General features: G+C 44.5%; 1 protein-coding gene across 1 annotated transcript in view; it reads left to right on the forward strand.

Moving 5' to 3' along the window:
• The window catches only part of TLN2 (talin 2), a 426,734-nt gene that overhangs the window by 323,297 nt on the left and 77,989 nt on the right, over positions 1-25,448 (forward strand). The window contains exons 36-44 of the mRNA XM_090270695.1: positions 4,999-5,092; positions 5,923-6,012; positions 7,947-8,069; positions 9,341-9,484; positions 11,081-11,242; positions 17,106-17,246; positions 17,686-17,867; positions 18,984-19,116; positions 21,400-21,501. Of these exons, the coding sequence (XP_090126821.1) occupies positions 4,999-5,092; positions 5,923-6,012; positions 7,947-8,069; positions 9,341-9,484; positions 11,081-11,242; positions 17,106-17,246; positions 17,686-17,867; positions 18,984-19,116; positions 21,400-21,501 (1,171 nt within the window). The remainder of the gene's footprint in view (positions 1-4,998; positions 5,093-5,922; positions 6,013-7,946; positions 8,070-9,340; positions 9,485-11,080; positions 11,243-17,105; positions 17,247-17,685; positions 17,868-18,983; positions 19,117-21,399; positions 21,502-25,448) is intronic.

Raw genomic sequence — 25,448 nt, forward strand, 5'->3', positions numbered from 1 at the left:
ACCCAGGAATGTCGCTAGTTACACCGCTCTGTGGGGATCTGAAGGCCCCCTGGTGGTGACATTGAGAAAAGGACCAGGAGACTTGGGGGTGAAAAAGTTCTTTGCCTCTGTCCTGGCTTTCAGTCAATGACAAGGAGTTCCCAGCCTGATGGTTTTATAGCCAAGTGAGCACTTAAAAAGCACCATGTGAAATGACTGTCTTGGGGTGGAGCTGTTGCAAGCAAATGCCGGTACATTCTTCCTGGCTTCTTGGCACATGTGGGCAAACTCTGCCCCCTGGGGTGGTTTCCCAGTGAAGCTCCTGGAAGATCAAGTGAGTCAGGCAGCCGCCTCTTGGGAGATAAAGCTCTCCCAGGTTGGGGTGCACCTATTCTCTTAGTTCATTTGTTCATTGCACAAATGTGTACCCCATGCCTCTGATACAGGATAGGGCCAGTGCTGGGTGCTGGGTGCACACTGTAAACAAGACAGGGATGGCCCTGGCGGAGTTTGGGCAGGTGGCATAGCCAAGGAGCTTAGGACATCTTGGCCTCACAATTGCGCTCTGCGTAAGTGCACCTGCAGTTACATAGCAGGGAGGTGATGACTGTTGCCCTCATCTTCGGTCTCACTGCCTTCCCATTCCTTGAGACTGCCAATCCCTTCATATGGACATCCCCAACCAGGGATGCCACAGTGGGGACCCAGGCTTGGATCAACTCAGCCCTGCCCTGCTCCTGTGTCAGCAGACTTGAACCCCTTGTTCTTGGTGGTCTCCATGATCCTTCCTGCTTTGGGAAAGAGGTATAATTCTGGAAAAGTAGAAACTAGAATATATCTTTTTCCTCTGCTTTTTATTCTGCCTCTGAACCCAGGTACCTTTGAGGAACCTGGTCCCTTGGTATCTGACACATAGCAGGGAGGAAGTCATTTTCTGTTGCACATCTGGCTTGTTCATATTCGTCCTGTGTAACTGGGTGGGCTCGGGTCCTTTTCTGACAAGTTAGGTGGAGCTGGAAACCCTTTGTCAACTGTTCATCTGCGTGTTTCCTGACCAGAGGCTGCTCTGATGCTCTCAGGACTTAGTCAAGGAAATGGAACACCAGTTTGCAAGTGCAAAAAGCAGGGCTTGTCCCTCTAAGCACGTCTCCTGAGCTGCTGCTCACACCACAGTCACTCTGGGGAGGACTCCGGTACCAGAAAGACTTCACAGCACAGTTGTCAGCATGGGGCCCATCCCCGGCTGGGTTTTCTTTCAGCTGCTTTCTGGGACCCTGCGGGCATCCCTAGGATCTTGCAGGTGGCACCTCTTCCCTGTCTACCATCTGGTTTAAGGTTCCTGTTGAATAGGCTTCCTCCTGTGTCCAGAGACTGTGAGAAAGGATGACCCAGCAAGAAGCACTTTGATGCTGTAAAAAGAAAAACATAAGCTCGGCCTTCTGTGTCTTGGTCTCCTCTGGAATCAGGATCACACTCAGGCCTGACTCGGGACCGCACCGAGCGTTGCCTTCTATGCAGAACCCATGCCCACAGTCAAGGCCTTCATTCACTTTTCTCATGCTCCCTGTGAGTCTTGCGTGCATCTGGCCTCTTCGAGGATCGGGATCCATCCCGTCCTGTCTCATGTCATACCCCCCTCACCCCCATTGTTTCTTGTCTCTTCATCATCTTGCCTCTTCAACTAGATTGCAAGCACTTTGCTGTCCTTGAGAGACTTAAACTGTATTATTTTTAAATCCCAGAGCCTTGTGCATAGCAGGACCCAGGAAGTACTACAAGTGCATTTCAGTTTGCTGTTTACTCCCTCCCTAAGTAAGCATCTCCTCCCTTGCTGAAGGGAAATGTCTAATGTTGCTTTTTCCCTCCAAGCTCCTTTTTGGATAATTTGTACTTAGTACATAATCCAAAGCACACATTGGTTCATTTTCTTCTCTCAGTCCTGGTCCAGTTCCATATCTAGCTAAAATTTCTCACCAGAGCTCTGAAACGTCAGTTAAATTAATTCAGTATCTCTAAGCACAAAATGATTTGTAGGTTAGAAAGCCCGACTTTAACCTCTGAGGTTGTAGATCCCAATTTTTTAAAAACTGGCACTGGCTAGATATGCCTAGATAAAGAGTAAAATGCAAGAAAAATGCTATCTCTAGTGGTAGAATGGTGGTGATTTAAATTTTTTGTATTTTTAAAAATAAAGTTGTGTAGCTTTGATCATTTTAAAAATGTGGGAAAAAAATAACTTTGTTCAGGACTATTGGGATTTATATAGAAGAGATGCTGCTAATTTTGACCATATTGTTATTGATAATATATTAAGTTGGTTGAGTCATAACATTTTAGTAGATTTACTGAAATTTTTTAATAAAGATATAAATTCACTTAACATTTTAATATATTTTACAGTTGTGGGCTCATACTGTTTATACTGTTTTATAAATTTTACTTTACTTGTGTATCATGAATATTCTTTTATAGCATTAGAAGTATGCTATTATACAAGATGGGGCAAAAGTTGGTTTACAGTTGTTCATGTGTAAGATAATACAGTAATTGATAAATAATAATACAAGAATAAACTGTGTGTTTTGTGTACTCACAACTGTAAACCGACTTTTGCCCCACCCTGTACGTTATGACTTTTAATGGGCACTCAGGATTCTGTTGCAGACTATACATTTATTTAGTTAATCCTTTATCACGGTACATTTGTGTTGCCTCCAGTCTTTTGCCCTTGTAAATAATTGCTGTAGTCTGAAACATTAAAATGTTATTTTTCATTGTCAGATCTATATAACCACTTGCCTCTGGGCCACCTAGTTTATTATTTGGCTCTGTGACCCAGAGTCTAAAATGACTGATGGGATAAATGATGCCAAAGTAATGCTCCTTAGTCATGGGTCACTGTTACCCAGGTGACTCATCCAGACTGCAGTGCTGTGCAGGCACTTCTATGGGTTATACAGTCACACACTCTTAGTCTCTTGGGTTGTTGTTTTTTGACCCCCAAGCTTGTACGTGAAAAATGTTTACACCTACAAAATAGTTAAAAGACTAGGGCATTAAACAGTGATATATTCTCAGTAATCATCAATTGTAAACCCTTGGTATTTAATGGAAAAAATCTTCATATAAAAGTTAAGTTTTTCAAAAATGCAAATAAACAGGAAACACTGAAGGGAATAAGACAAATGGGAAGCTTGTGTGATACTCTCCAAATGATCATGCATCACAGTTCAGGACATTCTGTGCCCTTCACCTTGTTGACATTGCCACTCAGAACATGGTGTTGGACTCTGAGGGACTCTAGTGAGCACTTTGAGGGTGCACCTTCCAAGGGGCTCGGAACCAGGGACTGTCCTGCCAGCTCAGTAGTTCCTGTTTTGCTCTGCCCGTGGAGGGCACAGTGCTTCCCAGTGACAGCTTAAATAAGCACTTTTCCCCAAATAAATGAATCACTAGAGTCAGTGTTGCAAAAAACTGTTTTGAGATTCTTTCTTGAGTTCGGGAGTATTTTCCTTCTTCCCATCACCCCAGCTAAATTTTAAAATTCAGAGTAGTTTCTCCTCATCAAATAATTAAGCTGCTTCCCTTTGTACATTAGCAACATCATTTCCATCTAATCTGATATTCTGTGGGAAGCTGTCAAGTCAATTTAACTAATAAAATGAGCCATCTTTTATATTAGACAGTGTTCATGATTAACGGCAATATGTGCCCTGTTTTGTTTTTAAGTTGTCTGTTAACTGCAGTGGTTAGTAACTTTAAATAGATGTCAGGGCCCTGCCAGAAGTGTGGACGAGTTATGGCCCCGCAGAAAAGTGTTTATGAGTCAGATAGGCATGGATTTAAGTCTTGGGTCTGCTCCTTACTCGTAACATCCTTTTAGGGAATTATCTCATCTCTCCTTTTTTCACTTATAAAACACAAAGGTATTCAACTTTAAGATTTAATATAGAACTATAGTAATCAAAGTAATATGGTATTGGCAAAGGGTTAGACACATAGATCGGTGGAGTGGATTAAAGTCCAAAAATAGACCTATGCACATCTAGTCAATTGTCAACAAAATTGCAAAAGCAATTCAATGGAGAAGGGGGATAGCTTTTTAAACAAATGGTGCTGGAATAATTCAACTTCCAATTCTTGGGGGAAAAGAAATCTGAGCTGCCTTTTAAGTTCTAAGAAGAATAGAAAAATGTAAAATCAATCATACAAGGGTCTCCAATTCGTTCCTATTAATATTAACAAAGACAATAGCTATTTTAAAGAATACATTTTGGAACTTAGCCAGGTGGCTCAGCTGATTGGAGCACTAAAAGGTTGCAGGTTTGATCCCCCTCAGGACACAAACCTGCATTGTAGATCCGGTCCCCCATTGAGGCACACATGAGAGGCAATTGATCGATGTTTCTCTCTAACATCAATGTTTCTCTCTCTCTTCCTTCCTCCTCTAAAATCAATAAATATATCCTCAGGTAAGGATTTTTTAAAGAATAATTTTGGAATAATTTCTAGAAACTAGTCAATCATGTAGTATTTAATGAAAATTAGGGATTTAAAATTTATAGATACTGATTACTATATGTCACTGTATCTATAAATATATAATATATTCCAAACTATACAAAAGCTACCCAAAATATCCTTGTTCTGATAATCTTATTATTTATGGGCTGCTAATGAAGGATTTTGAAAACAGTGTTAATATGATCTCTTTGCTGTTTGCAACATATTTGTGAATTCTTTCTTATGACTATATTATAAGGTAGTCATACTTTTAGTACCCTTTAAGGGTAAATCAAATGAATAATCAGAAGCAAGGTAAGGATCCTTATTCTGTCTTTCCTGGGTGTGGTTTATTTTTGGTTGTTTAGAGCCTTTTAGAAGAGCTTTCCTAGAGACCCCAGGCTATACAGTGAATTAGTTGTTATTTCTAGTGAACCTGCAAAGCATTGTTGGGGAAATTGTAGTTCATCTTTAAAAACAAAAACACCCCACATTTCTTGTTCTGTTCTATCACAGAGCTGTGACAGAGAGCATCAATCAACTCATCACTCTGTGCACCCAACAAGCTCCTGGCCAGAAGGAGTGTGACAATGCCTTGCGGGAACTTGAGGTAGGTCACTGGACAGGCAGCTGAGTATCCAAAAGTGTATCTGTCTGTCCTCTGCCTATGGGGTCAGTGTCTTCTCCTCTGTCCCTTTTGATCTTCCTAGGAGACTATCTGGGCCAAAGTTCCAATCAAAATGGGAAAGAACTAAAGAAAGATTAGATTTGGTGGGATTATCATCCCTGCTTCCCCTTTTTCCACTAGGATAAGAGTGTTTTTGTTAAAGGATTCTTTGTTTCTAACGGGAAGAGGTCTATGGTATTGGGTGTAGGCTGAAGATGAAGGATCTCTACCCCAAAAGTTTGGGAGGGGTTATTCTGAAGCATTTGGGAGAAGCTGGGATAGATGTGCTTTCTCAGTAAACATGATGTCCCCATACATTTTATTTTGTAACATGTAGGAGGCATGTAAGTGGCAACCCAATATGCCACTCATTACCGTATGATCAAGGTGCCTGTAGGGGTCCCTAGTGTCCCAAAACACAGTATGGATACTTTTCCACTTATGTTCATACTTATGATTTATTTATAATTTAAGATTAATTTATGCCCATAGAATGTATGTAGGTAAACATAAAATCATCATGCCTACTGGAATGTAGAGCAGTCTTAACCAACACAAAGTTACATTGGAACAGCCAAATGGATGTCTCAGTATATATGGATTGGTTATACCTAAGGTACCTTGAATTTTCTGGACGTTTAACATGGGTCTGGCCTGGTGGGAATACCTACCATGCCAGTAGGGGGTGTTGATTAAGTTGATTGATGGTATTTTATGTTGAATTTTTCTTGTTCTGTAACACTTGCTTTTTAAGTTGTGTTTTCCTTCTGTAGACTGTCAAGGGGATGTTGGACAATCCTAACGAACCTGTTAGTGACCTCTCGTACTTTGACTGCATTGAGAGTGTGATGGAAAACTCCAAGGTAAGCCTGTCCATGCTCTTGACATTTCTCTAGGGTGTGGGGAAAAGTCGAGAGGTGCTCGGTGTGCATCTACCTGTGGCCATTCAGCATTGCGGCCTGTGTCTCAGAGCCTTGTGGTGGAGTCCTGTGCTCAGGGCTTCTCCAGACGTGACCATTCGCCAGAATCACCTTGGGGGTCTTTCTTGTTAAACACAGGTTCTAGGGCCCCACCCCTGAATTTCTGATTCAGTAGATCTGCGGTGGGACTGAGAATGTACGTTTTTGACAAGTTTCCAGGTCCTGCTTATTTGGTCCGGGAGCCACACTTTGAGAGCCACTGCTTATACCATATCACAGATGGATCTTACCGTGAACCGAATCATGTATTTTCTTTACCTGGGGTCGAACTGTTGGGGAAAGCCCTTCAGTGACCTTGGCTTATAATGAGCCCCTCTTTCGCGTTCTTATTGCCATCCATCCATGGCATGCATTCTCAAAGAGAGTGAAAAATTGTGGGGGGTTGGGGTTGGAGGGTAGGAAAATCTAAGATAGTACAATGGTTTGCACCCCCCCACCACCATCTTAACCTTATTCAACAAAATCTTATTTCTTAGTATTTAATTTGATGTGCTTGGCTGTTATGGGGAAAATGTTATAAAAAGACCTATTAGTAGAGTAATAAATTTTAAAAAGGTTGAGAAACACTGACCCATGATAATAATGTCAATGTTTTTGAGAATGCCAAAATCAGGTTAAAATGAAATGCAAGTGAGATGAATGAATATTGAGCACGCGCGGTCTGGCTTTGTACTTGGAGGACAAGTGCGCGTTTGTTTCCATCACTTTACGTTAGCTTTGGGGAACACATGTATCGGTCGTGTCAGGAGAGCCTGCTTTGTGTTGGGCGAAGACCAGAGTTTGTTCTGTCCAGCATTCTTTGTGGAATTATGGATTATCTAAGGGGAGGATGCACATGTTTTACGTTCTTGGAGCCAAAGAGGGATTCCAAGTTAGAGGAAAATACTGTACATGAAAATACCCTCTAACTTCTTTGCTTTGCAAGTCCTTAAGGAAACTATTATTTTGTATATCTAGGCAATTTTATACATTTTTTTCTTTTTACCCATCCAAGATGGCTTACTGACAAATGAGCTCTGCGTTGGGTTCTAGACTTAGCAATCCCATTATCTCTCCAAGGGTTGTGTTGATCAGCCTTCCTCTCCCCTATCTGTTACCCTGGAAAGTAGAACCAGCCCTCTGGGGCCTCGCGAGGCCCATAGAAGACAGAACCCAGGTAAGGGGCAGGCACCCTGCCTCTGCCCATGACCTTCTCTGCGACCTTGTGCACAGTGCTTGACCTCTCTGGGTTGGATTCTGAATTCTAAAATCCCTTTTAGCTATTATTTTAAAGACTTACGAAGAAAATATACCAATGATTTTCAAAATAAGGGAAAATTCTTAAAACATTTAGGAAACCCTCTTGTTAGTGTTCAGATTAACTATATGTATTTCATAAAGACATTTAAATTTTACTGTAAATAAGTAAATGAATAATATCAGAAGGAATGTGTCTTCTGCTTTCTGGATATGACCTCATCTACAGCTCAATGAATGTGTCTGATTTTTATATTCTGAGAAGTAAGAGTTCTCAGTTCAGACCATTCACCCATGGGATGCCTTGTATAGATTTTAATTTATTGATCTGAGTATATTTACTCTTTCTCCTTGAAATATAGATAAGTTTTAGGTAAAAGGTTTATACTTTTATTATTTATTTCTCTTCACGGAATAACAATATAATTCTCTTGAATCTCTTCTTAATGCAAATAAAGGAAAATATGGTAAATATTTTAAATTAAGTGTCTTTGAATGTTCAAGTTGGAAGTGTAGTTCTCTTTACTATGTGGTTTGAAAGAATGCTGGTCAGAGAATATTGCTGGTTGTTTGTTTTGCAGGTTCTGGGTGAGTCGATGGCAGGGATTTCGCAGAATGCCAAGACTGGGGACCTTCCTGCCTTTGGGGAGTGTGTAGGGGTTGCATCCAAGGCTCTCTGTGGGCTGACAGAGGCAGCAGCTCAGGTAAGGTGCTGGTTGGTCCCCTTGCCCTGCCATGCAGCCTGTGTCCTGTGCCAGACTATGGGAGTACCAGATCCCTGTGAGAGGCATGGGAGGAGCTCCAGCTTCAGTTCCTTATTCAGTTGCTACCACAGAAACCATGAAAAAGGCGTTGGCTCCTGTGTTGGCTGAGACATTAACCAGTTGTGTCGCAAGAGCAGAGCAGTCTGGGAAGGACAGAGAGGTGCACTGAGCACCGCAGTCCTAGCGTAAAGTGTTCAGAGGCCAACTTGCTTTTTTTTTAAGGTCATTGATACAGATGAGCTGCTGAGGGAGGGGATGGCGGGGACACGGGATAGGCATTACATAATTCAAATTCTCTCTGAGGTTTTAGAATTGTGTAAATCTTAGTCATGATCCTTTTTTTTAGCATCAGAGGGAGAAAAAATTAGACACCGTCATGCAGAGACGTGACTAGGCGTGTTCCTTGCTCTTCAATGATCCTGTGTGTTTCCAATAATTATTGCACTCATGTGACTGAAGCTTCAAAAATGTCAGCATTTATTTTAAAGGATTTATCATTTGACAGTTGCTTTGAGCCTAGAAGATTATACTAAACTGAAGAAAAACATTCCTAGTTTGGAGATTGAAATTATCTACCTTTATCCTGCCCCTCAAATCTCAGGGGAAGTGAACTAAGGTTAAAAGTCCTGCTCACAGATTCAATTTCTCCCTGTTATTAGTCTAACACAATCAGAGGGTTTAAAGAAAAGACCTCCTCTTGTAGCCTCTTGTCCTATTTGCTCTCGGAAAACTGGCATGAAAAATAAGGATGTGTCAGGCAGTGAGATGAGAGGCTCTCGCGAAGGGCATGCTCCACTGCTGGCTGACCCAGCAACTCCATGCCATCAGCCTGCACCCACTTTTTTCTGCCTCTCCCATCTGCCAACCAGAGGGTTAGCTTTGTGCTGAGGCTGAGTACCTTCATGATCATGCAATGGCCAGAAACAACTAGAACTGCATCCATCCTGGTTCATGCCCCACAGAAGAGCTTCTCAAGGCTTTCTTAAGAGCAAGGAGACTGTTCCCAGAAGCCTGCATCTAACTCCTGCTGGCATGTCCCTGGCCCAAGCTGGTATTCACCTGTCCATTGTTATTGACAAGATTACTCTGACCAGCTTGCTCTAAGGAGCTCTTAAGCATGGCTGCTGCATGTACATTGCAGGGCTGTTGTCCCCAACAGGCTCATCTGGGAGCACAGAGCCTGAGCTGTGGTTTTTCTGCTTTCTTTCCAGGCTGCATACCTTGTCGGCATCTCTGATCCAAACAGCCAGGCTGGCCACCAGGGCCTTGTGGACCCCATCCAGTTTGCCAGGGCTAACCAGGCTATCCAGATGGCATGCCAGAATCTGGTGGACCCTGACAGCAGCCCGTCACAGGTAACCACGGGGCGAGGACAGGAGCTCTGTGAGTCCATAAGCTCTTGTATGTGGGTAGTGGGAGAGGGGGAGAAATAAGTAAAGAATACTCTTCTTACAGAGCTTGCAAAGCCAGCTAAATGCAGCACACTAGATAGTGACTCGGAGGGATGTTACAAATTGTGGTAAAAGTGGAAATGTGTAGGTGCTTTGAAACGGGATGCTGGAAGGCTATCAGAGTCAAGTAATCACCATGAGGTTCATCAGGAGTCTCATGATTCCATTCAGTTCAGGGGACAGATGTTGAGGACTTGTTCTTTGCTCAACACTAAGGGTCAACATGAATCTGACCCAATCCCCAGTGCCCTTGGCCCTTAGTCTGTTGGATGAAGTTTGGAAAATGCGTGTTTGGGCTGTGATGACAATGCCAGGGATGCACAGCAGACGGTGTGATGAATTTTCTGAGGGGCTGTCAGAGGGTGCATCACAGAGATGGTAGCACTAAGCCAGGTCTCAAAGTTGGGTCATAATCCACAGAGCATAAAGGAGCCACAAACATTTTAGGACTAGAATGTATGTGACATTCCATGATACTTGTCATACTCGAGTGGCATAGATTCCCATTCACTTACCAGAGCAGTATATACTAAGAAGAGCAAGAACTGGCCTTTGTGGGGTATCAGAGGCAGCCTGTGCGTGGCATGTTCATTGTGAAGCGTAGGACCAGCATTCTTGAGGCAGGAGAAGGACCCAAGTAAAGGACGCAATACAGGGAAGATCTGGACCTAAGGCAGGCCTCAGAGCTGTCCAGTCAAAGCCAGAGGGGTGTTACCAGCCTTAGTAAAGTAAATCAGGAGGGTCCAGGAGAGCAGTTTGGTTTTTCAGGTAGGGGTTGTGGGGAGAGGGTAGAGCCTGGGAGATTTCTGAGCCAGACCACTTAATAAAGTGCCTACACTAGGCAAAATCTATTGCACCTTGATATTTATTTTACTTATTTAGACCTGGACTCTACAATGTGGTAGCCATTAGCTGCGCTTGAGATGTAACTTGTCCAGATTTTGATGGACTATAGGTATAAAATACACACTGGACTTTGAAGATTTGGTATGATAAGAAAAGATTGTAAAATCTCTTTAATTATATTTTCAAAGTGATTACATGGTGAAATGAAATATTTTGGATATTTCAAGTTTAATAAAATATATTATTTAAATTAACTTCTTGTTTCTCTACTTATTTTAACATGGCTGTTCAAAAATTACATATGGGGTCCACAGTACATTTCTCTTAGGCCATGCTGGCCTAGACCCTGGATCAAATACTTCCTCCCTGGGGGTTCTAAGGACTGCTGACAGAATCTCCTTTAAGACCATCTGGAGCCCAGCCCACTCTCACCACTACATCAGCACCTACTTTCCTTTTCTTGGTTTATTCTTGCCCTCTCCTTTCTTGGAGTGACTGACGGTGGCAGAGCTAGACATACATGTTGTAATTACATGGGCCCTTGACATGTGAGTTGAAGAGGAATCCAGGCCTTGGGACAAAGGTAGGCTCCTCTGAACTGGAGCCTTCTGCACTGAACATGGGGTGCCCCCAACCCAGATCCATGCTTTATAGGTTCTCTCAGCTGCCACGATTGTCGCCAAGCACACCTCAGCCTTATGCAACGCCTGCCGCATCGCCTCATCCAAGACAGCCAACCCAGTGGCCAAGAGACACTTTGTCCAGTCAGCAAAGGAAGTCGCCAACAGCACCGCCAACCTGGTGAAGACCATCAAGGTAGGTGGCTGAACTGAGGCCTTAGTAATTACTGTAACACCTGTTGCAGAGGGAACAGTATAGGATTTAAGCTCTGCTCTCCTGAGACTTATGTCTAGTTTAACTTCTAATTTGGTCACATGATTTAAGTCACTGAGGAGGAGTGCCTTACTAGTGGAAATATTCATCATGGAAAACTAACAGCCTGGGTTTCTACTAACCTTCCAAATAGTAGGGTGGGGTGGGGGCACTCCCCAAATTATGTACATGAGAAATTTAGGGGCAGAAATCTGGAAGGGGTTGGCTGTGGGGCATCCTTGGCACTGTGTTTGGATAGAAAACACCCTGTCTTCCTTAAACTGTGTGCTCATGTGGGGTGATTTTGAAGGAGCTGGTAGAAGATTCTGCCATGGTTGGTAGATCTGGATCAAGAGAAAAGGTGGAAGAAGAAGGAATGGGAAATTGTGGGAAAATCACTTTAATCTAAAAAAAAAAAAAACAACCAACTATGATGTGTATTCTGTTTATAGTTGATTAAGTGTTTACAATGGAGCATCAGGTTTTTGAAACAGATCATTCTTTGTTTATAACAAGTTCATGGGGGTGTGTGGGGGGGTGCATGGTGAGGAGGGAACTGCAGTAGCTGGAATGTAGCATTTGCTAGACCACAAACCCAGTCTCCCCTAAGTGGGGACCAAGCAGGCAGGAGGCAGCTGACCCTGCAGGAAAAAGCCACGGCCTGGACAGCAGTCCACAGGCAGAGAGCCCAGTGGGCCCTCCAACCCTCAGCCACCAGTTCTGTGTAAACCAGGTTATGCAGGAGCGAAAGGCATTGGAGGGTTAACACTTCATTTAAGGATTTTCATGTTCATTGAGATAGGACAGTCTTTTTGTTGCTGGGCAAGTCCTGGAGTAATAGGACTTTTTCCCGTTAATTCCAGAGGCTAGGCCACTAGACCCCTCCTTTTCCTTTCAGTACACAAAGCCAGTTTAATCACATGGAGACATCAGTCAACAGGCTGAGCCAAGCAGAAGCAAAGGAGGGAACACAGCCCAGCAGCAGTTGGCAGCTTGTGAGCCTGAGCCCGAGGCACGTGCCCTAGTGAGCAATTTCTTAGCTGCTTAAACAGCATCTTAAAACAAAAACAATAGCAACAACAACAAAAACAAACAAACAAGAAATCTGCCTATTTAAAGACAATAATATAGGCTGAAAATGAAAAAATTTAAAGCCAGTGCCCCTAGGATCCTGGTGGCAGCTCACTGAATGACCAGCATAGCTCATAGTGTTCGAAATTAATAAAGCTTACTTTTTTAAATGTTTAGCTTGTGCAAAGCTGTTCCAAGTGTTTTGTGTGTGTTACTCATTTAATTCCTACAACCACCCAGTTTTGCAGACAGGACACTGGCAACAGAAAATTAAGTAACTCCCCCAAGGTGACCCAGCCAGTAAGCAAGCCCAGATTCCCTGCTCTGTCCACTCTCAATTCTGCTCTCACCCCTGGCAATTCTGTTCACATCTTATGCGTGGGGAGGCTAGTTTGTCTTCACCAGCCTGGGAAGAAATACCTTGATGTGTCTGCAGTGCATGTGCAAGTTTGGGGAAATGGGGGGTGGCTGGAAAGACAGCGAGAGAATTGAAAGTAGTGACATCGTTGGTTTGCTTGTATTAGTAACTTAGTTCAGTTAAAGTTGGCCATTTTCTGATCATTGAAAAAACAGGCTATATCTAGATGGACCAAAGGAGTAAAATAAAAAGAAAGAAACCACTTTTCAGAAATTCCTGGAAGCCTTTCTTTTTGACCTCCTCCTTGGCCTTTAAATCCTACCTGTCTCTGTGAAGAGCTCATCTTCTTTTCATATTCTCCTCACAAGGTTAGACCATCCTTGCAGTTCCGGGAGCTCTTGTGATGACCTGAAAGATAGGCCTGTGCAGAGCATCAGAGAAGGGGTGCAGGGTGACTGTCGTGTGGGGAGGATGAAGGCCTCATCTCCTGGGAGCACGCCAGGAATCAGTGGCAATGCACTAGAAACAGAAATGAACCTTTGTCCTCAACGTGCTGAGATGTACTTGTTTTCCAGTTCCCATCAGGTGGCAGGGTTTGCTGGGTGCAGTAAGCTTTGTTTTTAATTTGCTAATAGGAAAATGTTAAAAAGGACATCTCACTGCAGCACACCACACCATATACTGAAGAGATTTCCTTTTTTAAGGAATAGTTAAGAATCCCGTCAAATAATAAAACAAATGAATATTTAATTCCCTAAATGCTCAAGATGGCTGCCTCATAGCTGCCTTTTGCTGTAGGTTTTACACTTCTTAGTGCTTTTTTTTCCCCTTTAGCATGAGGATGTGCTCAAGCCTACATCCCAGCTGACCTACCCTTACAGTCACAGAGAAAGGAGGGGAAGCCAGGGAGGAACGGTGGGGAGCAGCGAACAGCTTATGGAGCAGTGGGCTATTAACACCCCTGTAGAATGTGTGCCTCCAGGAATTATGAGCCTCCGCTGATAGCATTCTTTGAAATGCCAAGCATGGCTCAGCAGGAATAAATACCTTCACTCTGCTTCCTGCCAGGGCAAGTTAGGAGCCCACACTCCCCTGACCAAGGTGGTCGTCTTCCCACTGGTCACCCCATGTAATGCTGCCTGCTTTTCTCTCTTTGTCAGCTCATTACCTGGTCTCAAATCAGACGTGTGGAATGGAATGTTGTTTTAAGTGTGCAGTCACTTGGGTGTGGGTGCCAAGCAGAAAATGTGCAACAGCAGCTTTGGTTTTCTGAGAGTCTGGAGCCTAGCCTCGCCTCTCACGGTGGAGTAGAAGCTAAGGGTTTTGCGATTAAGCGTTTCCCGGTACCAAAGACACCAGCCAGATCCAATTGTCATTAATCAATTTGAATTGACTGTAAGTTTCTTTTTTTTTTTTGGCCATGCTTCTGTTTGGATTAGTAAAGTATGTGTCTTCAGACAAAAGAAGGAAAAAACAACCTCTTGGGCTCCTCTTACTCGTTATTCTTGTTGCCTTTGTCTGAAAGGTCATTGGAAGAGAAGAGAGCCAGGGGTCTTGGGTTCCGGTTTGAGGCATGACCTTGGCATAGCATATCACTTTCTAGGTGTTGGTTTTATCATCTGGAACATTGGAGATTTGGGATTACCTGATCTTGAAGGTTTCTTCTAACTCTAAGCGTCATGAATCTGTGATTCTAATGCACATGCAGAAATTGTTTCTCCCAGCTCCCTGTAAGATTTTGCCAAGTGAGAATAGCCCGGGGTCAAGAGTGCCCTGTCCCTACAGGCCCTGGGTGTTTAGCTAAGTGAACTCAGCCTTTCATTGTTAGGGCTGACATACTGACATACTGTGACATGGACAGTCTGCATGAGAATTGCCATGCCTGCTTAAAATTTCTCCAGTGGGAAGATTTGAGTATTCATTTCCCTTAGGTAGCTCAGCCATTCCCAGACTGGAAGCAGCAGTCACAAGTGAAACAGAATCTATGTAAACCATCCTTTCTGATGCTAAATGCTTCCTTTGGAGGAAATAGCTTTTCCTTATTGAAAATGAAAAAAAGGCAGGTGATGTAGGTTAGTGTTCTATTCCATGTTATTCAAGATCTTGTCCTGTGAATAATAGCGTGCTAAATTATATGTGACTTTAGGGCTCATGCTCAAAAAGATATCATCTTATTGGGGCAGTTTATGAAACTGCACAATTAGAAAACCATTCCTTAGATTTTCCCTCAGGTGATCATCTTTTCATTTTGAGTAAGTTCAACTAAGGGTTGTTGGCTTGACGAGACACCTGCCTTCCAAATAGGCCGAGAGGGTTGTGGAAGGTAGAAAAGGGGGTGGGAAGAGTGCTGAGAGTTCAGAAGCAGGAGAAATGAGCAGCACCAAGCGGGGAGGGGGCATGGCAAATTCCATTCCCCTAGAAGCCATGTCATCCCAACCAGAGGGGGTATGACTGGCCAGTCGTGGTGCTGGGACCTGAGTTCCTTAGATGCCAAAGTCCACTCCTGCCATCTGCCTGCTTCACTGGTTTGCCTGTGCTGGAGCCACTTCCCACAGGCTCCTGCTGTGTGGCACCCGCCTAGCCTCCCACTGTATTCCCAAGCTGCTCTGAAGCTGGATAGGGCCTGACCTCCAGGAGTCAGTGTTAATAGTGCAACAGGATTAGAGTGCCAGGTTTACTTCTACGTTGCCAGTGCCTGGCACGGTGGACGTAACAGTCCGTGTTTAGTGAGTACATGAATGACAGTTAGAACTGAGGTCACATATGTGAGCAAGAAGTAGCTGGCTCATAGGGTTTCCACTGGGCCCCAAAGAATGACAGAATCAGAGAGGTTAAGGTGGAGGTCAGCGCCTGTCTGGCGGGGAAGGGCATGAACTGAGGCAAGCCATGCACAGTATTAGCAAAGATGGTAAATCAGCCAGGTTCACGGGAATTCCTCTGAAAATCCTAGCTTGGTGGTTGTGTAATTATTGTCCCAAGCTGCCAGCACTTGATTAGAATGTAGTAGTTATTCAGAGACAGCTTTTAACTGATTGTGCCTGCCTTCTCTTGGCTTAATGAAAAATAGAAATATGCCCATCTCAGATTCGGATGGTTTTGTAATGCTGGTGCCTCTGATTTTTTCACTAATTGTCTTAATTGGTATTTAAATATTGCTGATAACAGTTAAATTAAAAGATTCATTCATTGTTTAGTGAGGAAATTTACATTCTTCTACAAACATAACTGTCTTCTCAAATGTAGACCTTTGCTGGGAGGCAGAGGTGCTATTGCTGGATGACAGGCTGTTGATTCCAACAGTCTTGTTCTTCAGCAGGTACAGCCAGGGTTAGGGACCCTCAATTCCAGGTGTTAGTGCTTTGTGAGGCAGCCTGGCGTGGATCACAGGCCACATTCCTGGATTCTCATCCATCCGGGCCATTAATCAGCAATATAACTGATCATTCAATGCCATTGTGTTACCTGCTTTTAATTTTAAAAAGAAAAAAGCTACTGAAGCATAAGATAGACCCAAAAACCCACAAATCGTGTGTGTGTGTGTGTGTGTGTGTGTGTGTGTGTGTGTGTGGAGCCCAGTGAGCTTTCTCCTGCTGAACACACCTGGTAACTATAGCTAGATCAAGACACAGAACATGGCCAGCCCCCAGAAGTCCCCTTGGTGCTTCTTTAGTCACACCTGGCCCAATAACCCTATATTAGCTTCACCTGTTTTTGTACTTTGCACAAATGGAAGCATACAGTAAGTACCCTTTTGCATTTGGACTCTTGAACTAAATATTATGTTTGTGAAATTTGTCCATAGTGTTGGGGTTAGTTCTAGTCTATTCCTTCCCATTGGATTTAATTTTGCTCATTTCAGAATGGTGGATATTCAAGTCCTTCCTCCTTCAGTCATTCAGGGACATTGAGGTAAAACTTAGAAAAAGTTGAAAGTGCTACACAATGCAAAGTATTTTTATAGTTTGGGAGGGAATAGACTTAATTGGAGTGAAAATGGAGAGGAAGAATCCAAGAGTTACAGTATCAAAAGCAGGGAAGAAAGTGGTTCAGCTGCAAGGTTTGGCACCATGGCTCAGAGAGAGTGAAGAGCAGAACGTTATTTGAATTCGTTTCTGCCTTATGTGATGGCCTGTTGATGGCCTGTGAGGTCAGCTGTCCTGTGAGCCACTCATTCAGCTTGATCTCTTATCATTGCTAACTGAGCCCTTCTGCTTGATGACAGAGATCTCTCTAATTAGTTCTTATTTATTACTTATGAATTCACCAAATATTTTGTATTCCCACTAAACCCCTTCTTTCTCTGGAGGGTGATTACTGTGGCCCAGGAGTGACTTGTGCTTCTCAGTGGGATAAAGTCTCCATGTTGTCTCCCATCAGGCCCTGGACGGGGATTTCTCTGAAGACAACCGCGATAAGTGTCGCATTGCCACGGCACCCTTGATCGAAGCCGTGGAGAACCTGACAGCCTTCGCATCCAACCCTGAGTTTGTCAGTGTTCCTGCCCAGATCAGCTCCGAGGTAGGGAGTCTTTGCAGCAAAGGTAATATTGGTGTCTTTGGCTGGCTTTGTGTGGCACTAAATGCGCACAGTGAAGAACTCCAGAAGTTCTCTCTGTCAACACATAGGGCATTGTTATTGTTGATTATACATGCACAGTGTTAATGAAACTCAGTGTCTTAAGAGGTAATGCCTTAGCTTTACATGTTGAGAACAATCTCTGTGCATAGGTTTGGGACTGATTTTTGGTATATGTCCCATTCAGAAATGGTATTTAAGGAGGAAACATGGACCCAAGTTCCCACCATCAAGGCCCTGTGTGAGCCAGATTCCCTGGTTCCCTACCCTTTGTGTCTCCTTCCGAAGGACAAAGACAGTGACGTGGTAAAGGAAAGGACCTTCCAGGGAGGTCATTCACTCTGTGCACCCTGTTCTTAACCCTTCTTCTGTCTGGTCCCAGGGCTCCCAGGCACAGGAACCAATCCTGGTCTCAGCCAAGACCATGCTGGAGAGCTCCTCGTACCTCATCCGCACAGCACGCTCACTGGCCATCAACCCCAAAGATCCACCCACCTGGTCTGTACTAGCCGGGCATTCCCACACTGTGTCTGACTCCATCAAGAGTCTCATCACATCTATCAGGTTAGTTTTGCCTCCAGAAATCACTAGCGGTCTGCATCTGAACAAGGCAGGAAGGAAATAAGCCTGTTAGAACTTGTATTAAATAGCAATGTGGTCAATCATTATCATCATCTTTTTCTTTCTTTCTTTGGGATCAGTGGTAGCACTGGTCACAATAATAGTAGCTAAATTTGTCAAATATTCCTCCACGCATTTTACCTATATTATCTCATTTGATTATCAAAACAACCTTGTAAGGGTAGATACTACCATTGTCTCCATTTTAATGATGAGAGAATTGAGGCAGAAAGGATTAAGGTAACATTCCAAGGTCATCCCCAGGCTTGATGGCTCTGGCCCCAGCCTTTCTAACCATTTTACCACATTGTCTATAGCTAGGCACTTAGGCAGAGAGCACCACTGTTTGTTTAGCGAGATTTGGGGTTACAGTACCTTATTTTGCTAATAAGACCAAAAAATACTTTAAGTCCCACAGTAACTTCAGGCATCCCTGACCTCCTTGGTGATAGTAGGAGCCTGAGAAAATATCCCCTAAGTAGATAATAACATTTCTAAAGTTGACCAAAATCAATACCACACAACATGGAATGCATCCCTTATGTTAGTTACATTTTGTTTTTCAATTACTTTTGGAACTCAAGACCACAGTTAACTTGCTTAATGCATTGCAAAGAAAATTTCGTGAAATATTTTAATTTCTCCCCCAACCAGCACTTTGTGACTAATATGCAATATAGACAGCATGATATGGTTGCACTGGAAATAGCACTGACTTTTTTTTTTTTTTTTTTTTGTAAGTAAAGATTCTATGCTTGAGCCAATGAAAGGATAATTCAAGTCCAAACTGTTCGTTTGCTGTTGTCTGGCACCAGCCTGAGACGGAGGGCAGCACCACAGCCTTCTCACCAGAAATAAGCAGAGTTAGCACAAGTGTTCAATTCAGAAATGCAATGGGCTATGCAGGATGGCACTGCCAAGCTAGTGTCAGGGACTGACTCCCTAAATTAAGCAATCGAGTGGTGCAGAGTGGAGAGGCTCTTGGCTCACCGATGCAGGAGTGGGTGGTGGGACTTGCATCCCAAGGAGCCTGTGTTTAACTCTCTCTATCCCTCCCAGGGACAAGGCCCCTGGCCAGAGGGAGTGTGACTACTCCATCGATGGCATCAACCGGTGCATCCGGGACATCGAGCAGGCCTCACTGGCAGCTGTCAGCCAGAGTCTGGCCACGAGGGATGACATCTCAGTGGAGGTACGCTGGGGCTCTGTGGCCTGCTTGGAAGCCTCTGGGAGCACTGGAGAATCTCAGTACCAGGCTTGGGGGGGATGGGCAAACGGGACCAACATGTTTTAGGATAGGGTAGTGCAAATGCAGGGCAGAGAATGGTGGTTTGGTGGAGGAACACATATACTACTGGGGGTTCAAATATGGCGGCATTTGAAGGAAAACTCATGTCAGATAAGAATATGTTAATAAGGTGGAGTTAGCATATTGAGTTCAGCACATCAGCAGAGCAGACGTAAGCATAGCATTGTGAACATCTCTCTGTCGTCGTATTTTATCAGTGCTCTTTTTGACTAATGGGCACATTTAGCATTAAACTATACATTTGGGCCATTCAGAGATAACAGATTTTTTCCCTGAGTTACTCAGTATCTAGTATTGGGGACCTTTTGCATTCTGTTGTTAATTCAGAGCCACACTGCCTTTTCTTGTCAGTTTTTCCAGAGTTGAGAATGGAATGTTCCTACTTTGATCCTTTGAGTTTTTCTATTACCTGTCCAAAAGCCTCTGAGTAATGCTTCTTCCTCCTTGTTGAGCAGGCCTGATCCTCAGAAGGTGCTCAGTAAATGTGGACGGCTCTTTACCGGTGTCCCTACTGCCACCGAGTGCATCGACAACGCACTGTGGCCCATCTCCACGGAGGGTCCCAGAGCTGATACTGCTCATTTCTATTAATAGGGCTGTTTAACCTCAGCTGCATGCCACCACCACACATTTCCAAGAAAAGAAAGAAGGAATAGGCATTTTCATCCTGTGCAGAATGTTAGAATTATTGTGAATCTTTTATTCAAGTAGAATATGAATACAGAAAACCCTGCATAAGTGTGCAGCTTGATGAGTCATCAAAACTAAGCACACCCTTTAACCAGTATCCTGAGTAAGAAACAAAGGTGACCAGTACCTCCGAGGCCCCCTCAGGCTCCCATCCTTTCACCTCCACTCCCCATGCATATCCTCTGTCTTCCCCTCAGGAAGACAACCCTCCCTTTAACTGCACACACTCCCTACTTACACCACATTTCACTTAACAAGCCATCTGTAGTAAGACAACATCGCTGGAATATTCTTGCACTGTGCTGCTGGTATTGTAAGGAGAGTCACATTATAGGTGAGAAGATCAGTAGCTAAATAAGACCCTTGGAAATTTAGAGGTTTCTCATTACCCTCTTTCGTCTCTTTATCTCTGTCTCTTTTTCCCTTTTTTCCCAGGATTTTGTTTTCAAGTTTGCATATTAGGCTGTTCGTCTCAGTGACTAAACTCTGCTCAAAACTCCCCAGCCGTGTGCAGCATTGTTCAGTGGGAAAGGACTGAGTCTCATTTCTGATAGCAGGACATTGTCACTTGTCAGGAATTGCACCCATTCCATGCTAGTGTGTGCAAACCTAAAATGTCCAGCATTGTAATATATTAAATCCTGACTCTATCAAGCAAAGCTCCTATGAAGATTCTTACAAAAGGATCTGACCTTTCCCACTATTAGCTAACAGTCTCCACCCTCTCACACTCCCACATCACCAAGATCCCTTGCTCTGTCTCTTTATAGCATGCATTCAGTTTTTTGGAATGGAGAAGTTGAACTGTCTCCCAAACCTGAGAAGAAATGCCCAGAGAATGCCATTTTCAGTGATTGTGTCCACATCACCAAATACAGTGAATGGAGAGCCTGAGCTGATGGGCTCAATGGGCCTCTCCCCTAGCATTTTCACAGGGTAGCGTTTGAGTAACAGTCCTGCTTCCAGAGAAGTGACCTTGTTTTTATATCACCCTCCTGTCCCCTGCTCCCTTAAGGAGCTCTTAGTTTGAGGGCACAGCGACCTAGATGGCCCCCCAGACCCACCATTAGCTGTCACCATTTGGAATAAGTTGTGGTCTCTTCTTGAAAAGCCATGGCTGATCCACAATTCCAGTAATTAAGCTGAATGACCCAGTGGAAAGATACCAGTAGCATCAGCTGTGATTGCGGTTGGTGGGAGTGAGAAGCCAGTAGGAACAGTGTTCCTCAGGCCTGCCTTATGTCACTCACAGGTGCAGCTTGGGGCGGGGGGGGGCGGGGGGGGGGGCTAGCCCAGAGGAGCAGAGGACCCTGGCCTGGGAAGGGGCAGGCAGAGCAGCAGCTTGATGACATGCCCAGGCACCTTGAGGCCCATTTCTTATGGCCTTCCTTGTCTCTCACACGGGTTTTTCTGAATCGGTGTGCCTACAAGGGGAGCCATTATGGGGTGAACTTGACAGCCCCCTCTCCTTGTCAGGCCCTACAGGAGCAGCTGACTTCAGCGGTCCAGGAAATCGGGCACCTTATTGATCCCATCGCCACAGCAGCTCGGGGAGAAGCGGCTCAGCTGGGCCATAAGGTAAGGTGCACCCAGGGGGTCCTGCTGAGAGTGTGCATGAGAGAGAGATCGGGGAGAGGTTTTATTGATTTTGTTATTGTTTCCCAAATCCTGGTGCCAACTCTTGTCCCTGGGTCCATGCAGGCTTAAATGATGGAAAATAGCACTCAACCTCCCTCTAGCATCTTCTCCAAAAATGTACCCTTCAGGATCTGTTTTCACCTGATGTCGAGACAAAAACTGCAGGGAAATTTTTCTGGTTGTGGTCAGACTCTTCAGCACATGAGGCACTTACAGTCATCTGTTGCTCATGACCTTCGCTAAGATAAACCAGAAACTAAAGTTGACATTCCTAGCCTGATGTCTGTCACCTTTTGTCCCTGGCTGGCTGGCCTCATTCCCATGTATTTTAGGGGTACATTGTTCTTCCATGGCCTCTAATATAGTGTTTATTTTCACACATGAGAAAGCAAAGCAAACTTGCAAATTTCACTCTGGACAACTAAAGCCTCCCTGTGGGGCCACCCGGGAGGGGCCCTTCAGCCTGTGTTGTCGTGAGTGCTGAATGATGTTTGGCCTGTTTGGTGTTCAGTCTGCAAATCCTTCAAGGAGAGTCTGCTTGTCAAGCAGCCTGCGCTTCAGCAGGGAGAGGGCAGAGATTGGATTTTTAACAATGTTCGAGGTTACCTAGCATTTATCAATGCAGCCGTCAGTATTGATGTGCATATCAAGAAATCCAGGAGCCAGAATCATCTCTGCAGGTATTGATTTTAGAAAATCAATATTCTTGCTTTTTTAAATTACAGAACAGCTTAAGGGCCTACCATGCTTGCCACTGGTGTTGTAAGGAGAGGTTTTTGAGGTTTAAAATGGTCGCTGTCTCTGCCTTTTCAAGGGTGGCCAATTTTATTTCTCAGATGAGTTCCTTTATGATAAGAAAGGGACTTGTCCACCTGTGGGAAGAGGTTTGCAAGGACGGGGGCACTGGCCTGGAGGCTGGAGCCACTGCCTGTGTGCGTTCTGCAGGGAAACGGTTTGGCAAAGAAGCCAGACTTTGTTTCAGCAGTTCCTTTTGATTCCAGTAGGAATTTTATGAGAAAATACTTTTAGGCTTTTAAGAAGCAACATTCTTGTCTCTGCAGACGTGTTGTTAATAAGGAAGATGTATTCCTTTGTCAGTGGGTGGCATCAAAAGAATAATATATTTGTGTCACTTGAGTTATAAATTTACTCTTGGCCCTTTAGTTAAACCTGTCTGACTTCCTAAAGGGAGTCTGGACAAAGGCAGCCTAGGGACCCTCTATCCAGAGGCCTCATGGACTGAGAGTTGACACCCACGTGGTTCCATTGCTTCATTACAGCACTCAGGTGGCATCCTGGGTCAGCTTCAGCATCACCTGGGAATGCTAAGTGCAAATTCTCAGACTCCACCTGTATTAGTTTTCCCACGGCTGCTGTAACAAGTGACTAGTATAAACTGGGTGGCTGAAAACAACAGAAATGTAATCGCTCACAGTTCTGGAGGCCAGAAGACCAAAGTCAAGGTGTTGGCAGGGCCAGACTCTTTCCTGGAGGCTGCATGGGAGAAACCATTCTTGGCCTCTTCCACCTCCTGGTGGCCCTTGACCTTCCCTGGCAGTCCTTGCCCATATCATGTCAATTTCTGCCTCTCTGTGCAGTCTCCTGCTCTTGTGTTTGTCTTCCCTTGTTCTGCCTCTTATAAGAATACTTGTTACCAGATTTAGGGCCAACTTGAGTAACTGAGGGTGATCTCATCTTAAGATCCTTAAGTATACCTGCAAAGACCCTTTTCCCCAGTAAGATCACATTTATGGGTTCCAGGGATTTGAGTACAGACATGTATGCTCTGGGGCCACCCTTCAGCCCTCTCTGCCACCTTGGGCTGAGGGAATCAACATCATGCACTAAATACGCAAAATTCTCTGTTGTTTTACTTCCGTGCTAGCCCAGGTGAGGAGGTCTCCTATCCTGCCATGTCTCTCGAGAACAGAAGGTGTTAGCTCCCTAAATACAGGAGAAAGCCCATCCCCTCAGAAACCTTTGCCTGCACTATGTGAAGAATTAACAACACAACCTTTGGGAGCCTGCTACGTGGCAGGCATTGTGCTGTGTTTTCACGTATGTTAATTTAATCCTCCTGACAATCTTACTGAGCTTAATGCTATTATGAATCCCAGTTTTACAGAGGAGGAAACTGAAGTTTCGTAATAGGAGGCAGTCTGCCTATGATTTCTCCCTAAGGAATCGGCAGGGAGGGTTCTGATGCACGGGCTCTGAAAGCAGGGCTTATGTCCATCCTCAGCTCTATGGGGAAGTCGGGTGCCGACTTCGCTGTAGTAACTGATCCTCAGCATGCAGCAACCCTGGACATTTTACAGTTGCATGGATGAAATGTGCTTTTAAATTAATCAAACTAATCTAGAGAACGTGTAAGATTTGAATTCATTAAACAGTTTGACTCCTTGGGTACAAATGGGACACGTCCTGAGCCCTGACCCCTGATGACCCATCAGTGCACTGTTCCCTTTGGTGGTGACCGCTGTGTCCCTCCTGGCAGGGAAACAAAATCCAATGCAGCCTGGGGTTGGCCAAAGCAGGGAGTGGGGAGCCAACATCCATCCAGGCTGTGCGCCTCGGTGTCAGTCACATCTGCCCAGAGGATGAGGAGCCCGTTTAGAATTCATACAAAGCACCAGAAGGCCAGCAGCAGGCCCACTCAGGTGCTTTGAAGCCTATCCGTCAGATAACTGAAATCAGAAGTTTTTTTAAAAGAAAGTATGTTACTTGCTGGCTGACAGCCTTTTCTCATTATTAGCTTTCATGGGTTTTAATATTTTGGAACCCCACCTTGCCCCCACCCCCACAAACTCCCCACTCCCTGCTTTGTCTCTAACACAGTGACTGCCGCCGCTCATTTGGAGTGGGCTTCCTTCCTATGTCCCCATCACACTCTTCCTCCAAGTGATGGGAAGAAGCGTGAAGGGAATTGCTGCCTAAAGGTTAGAGCTTAAATACACTCGGCGGGAATAACTTAGCAATTAGCAAGCGTCACACAAAGTGAGGAGCTGGACAGAAAACTGCAATCAGCGTCATTGTGTTTTATCTGAGTGGGAATAGATTATGATATCTGAAGCAAATACTGCACTATCTTTTAAAAGGCAATATTCTGGGTGCCGTGTTTTTCCTGGGACTTTATTTTAAGTTCTTTACAAAGCAACAAACAAATAACCAAACAATGAACTTCTAAAATCCAATATTACAACACAGCGGAACTGGAATGCACATGAAAAGCAGCAGGGAGTTCAGTGGTGGTCGAGGAGAGCCTGGGCTGTACAGCAGGACCCCTGGGTGCTGTCGCAGCTGCACCCTCAGCTGCATGCGGTTGAGCGGGTTACCTCATCTGTCTACACCTCCATTTCTTCCTTTGTACCGTCTCACGTGGTTGTTGTGAAGATTAGATGAGAAGATGTATGGCAGGCGTTTAGCAGAAAGGCTGGCACGGGGGACGCACCAGTCAGTGCTGTGCCACGCGGCCTGCAGCACCCAGCTGGTGAGTTTGGCTGAGCGTGTATGGACCGTCCTGGCGCTCCCCTCCTGGGAATAGGTCTCTGCTGAAACAGTGGTTAGCGGTCGTGACTGGCTTTTTTATTCTCCTAGGTTCAGCTAAGCATAAACAGAGCATCTAGGCTGATGTGAAATCATTTTTGCTTTTATTCCAAGTCCACGGTTTGGTCGAAATGCTCAGGGCCAGGGGGCAGTTGGATTGGCATCCTAAAAACCGAGTGCCTTTCCCCTCAGTCTCCTCATCTGCCTGCTCCCTTGCCCCTCCCTTTCCCACTTCCTTCTTAGGCTTTGGTTCTTTCAAAAACTTTTCTTTTTCTGAAATTAAAACTAAAATTTGCAAAATTCTCACTCCTAACTCTGGAACTCAGAGAAGAGATTTCTTG

The sequence above is a fragment of the Furipterus horrens genome, unplaced genomic scaffold (assembly GCF_987537825.1).
Source record: "Furipterus horrens unplaced genomic scaffold, mFurHor1.1.pri manual_scaffold_3, whole genome shotgun sequence".
NCBI lineage: Eukaryota > Metazoa > Chordata > Mammalia > Chiroptera > Furipteridae > Furipterus > Furipterus horrens.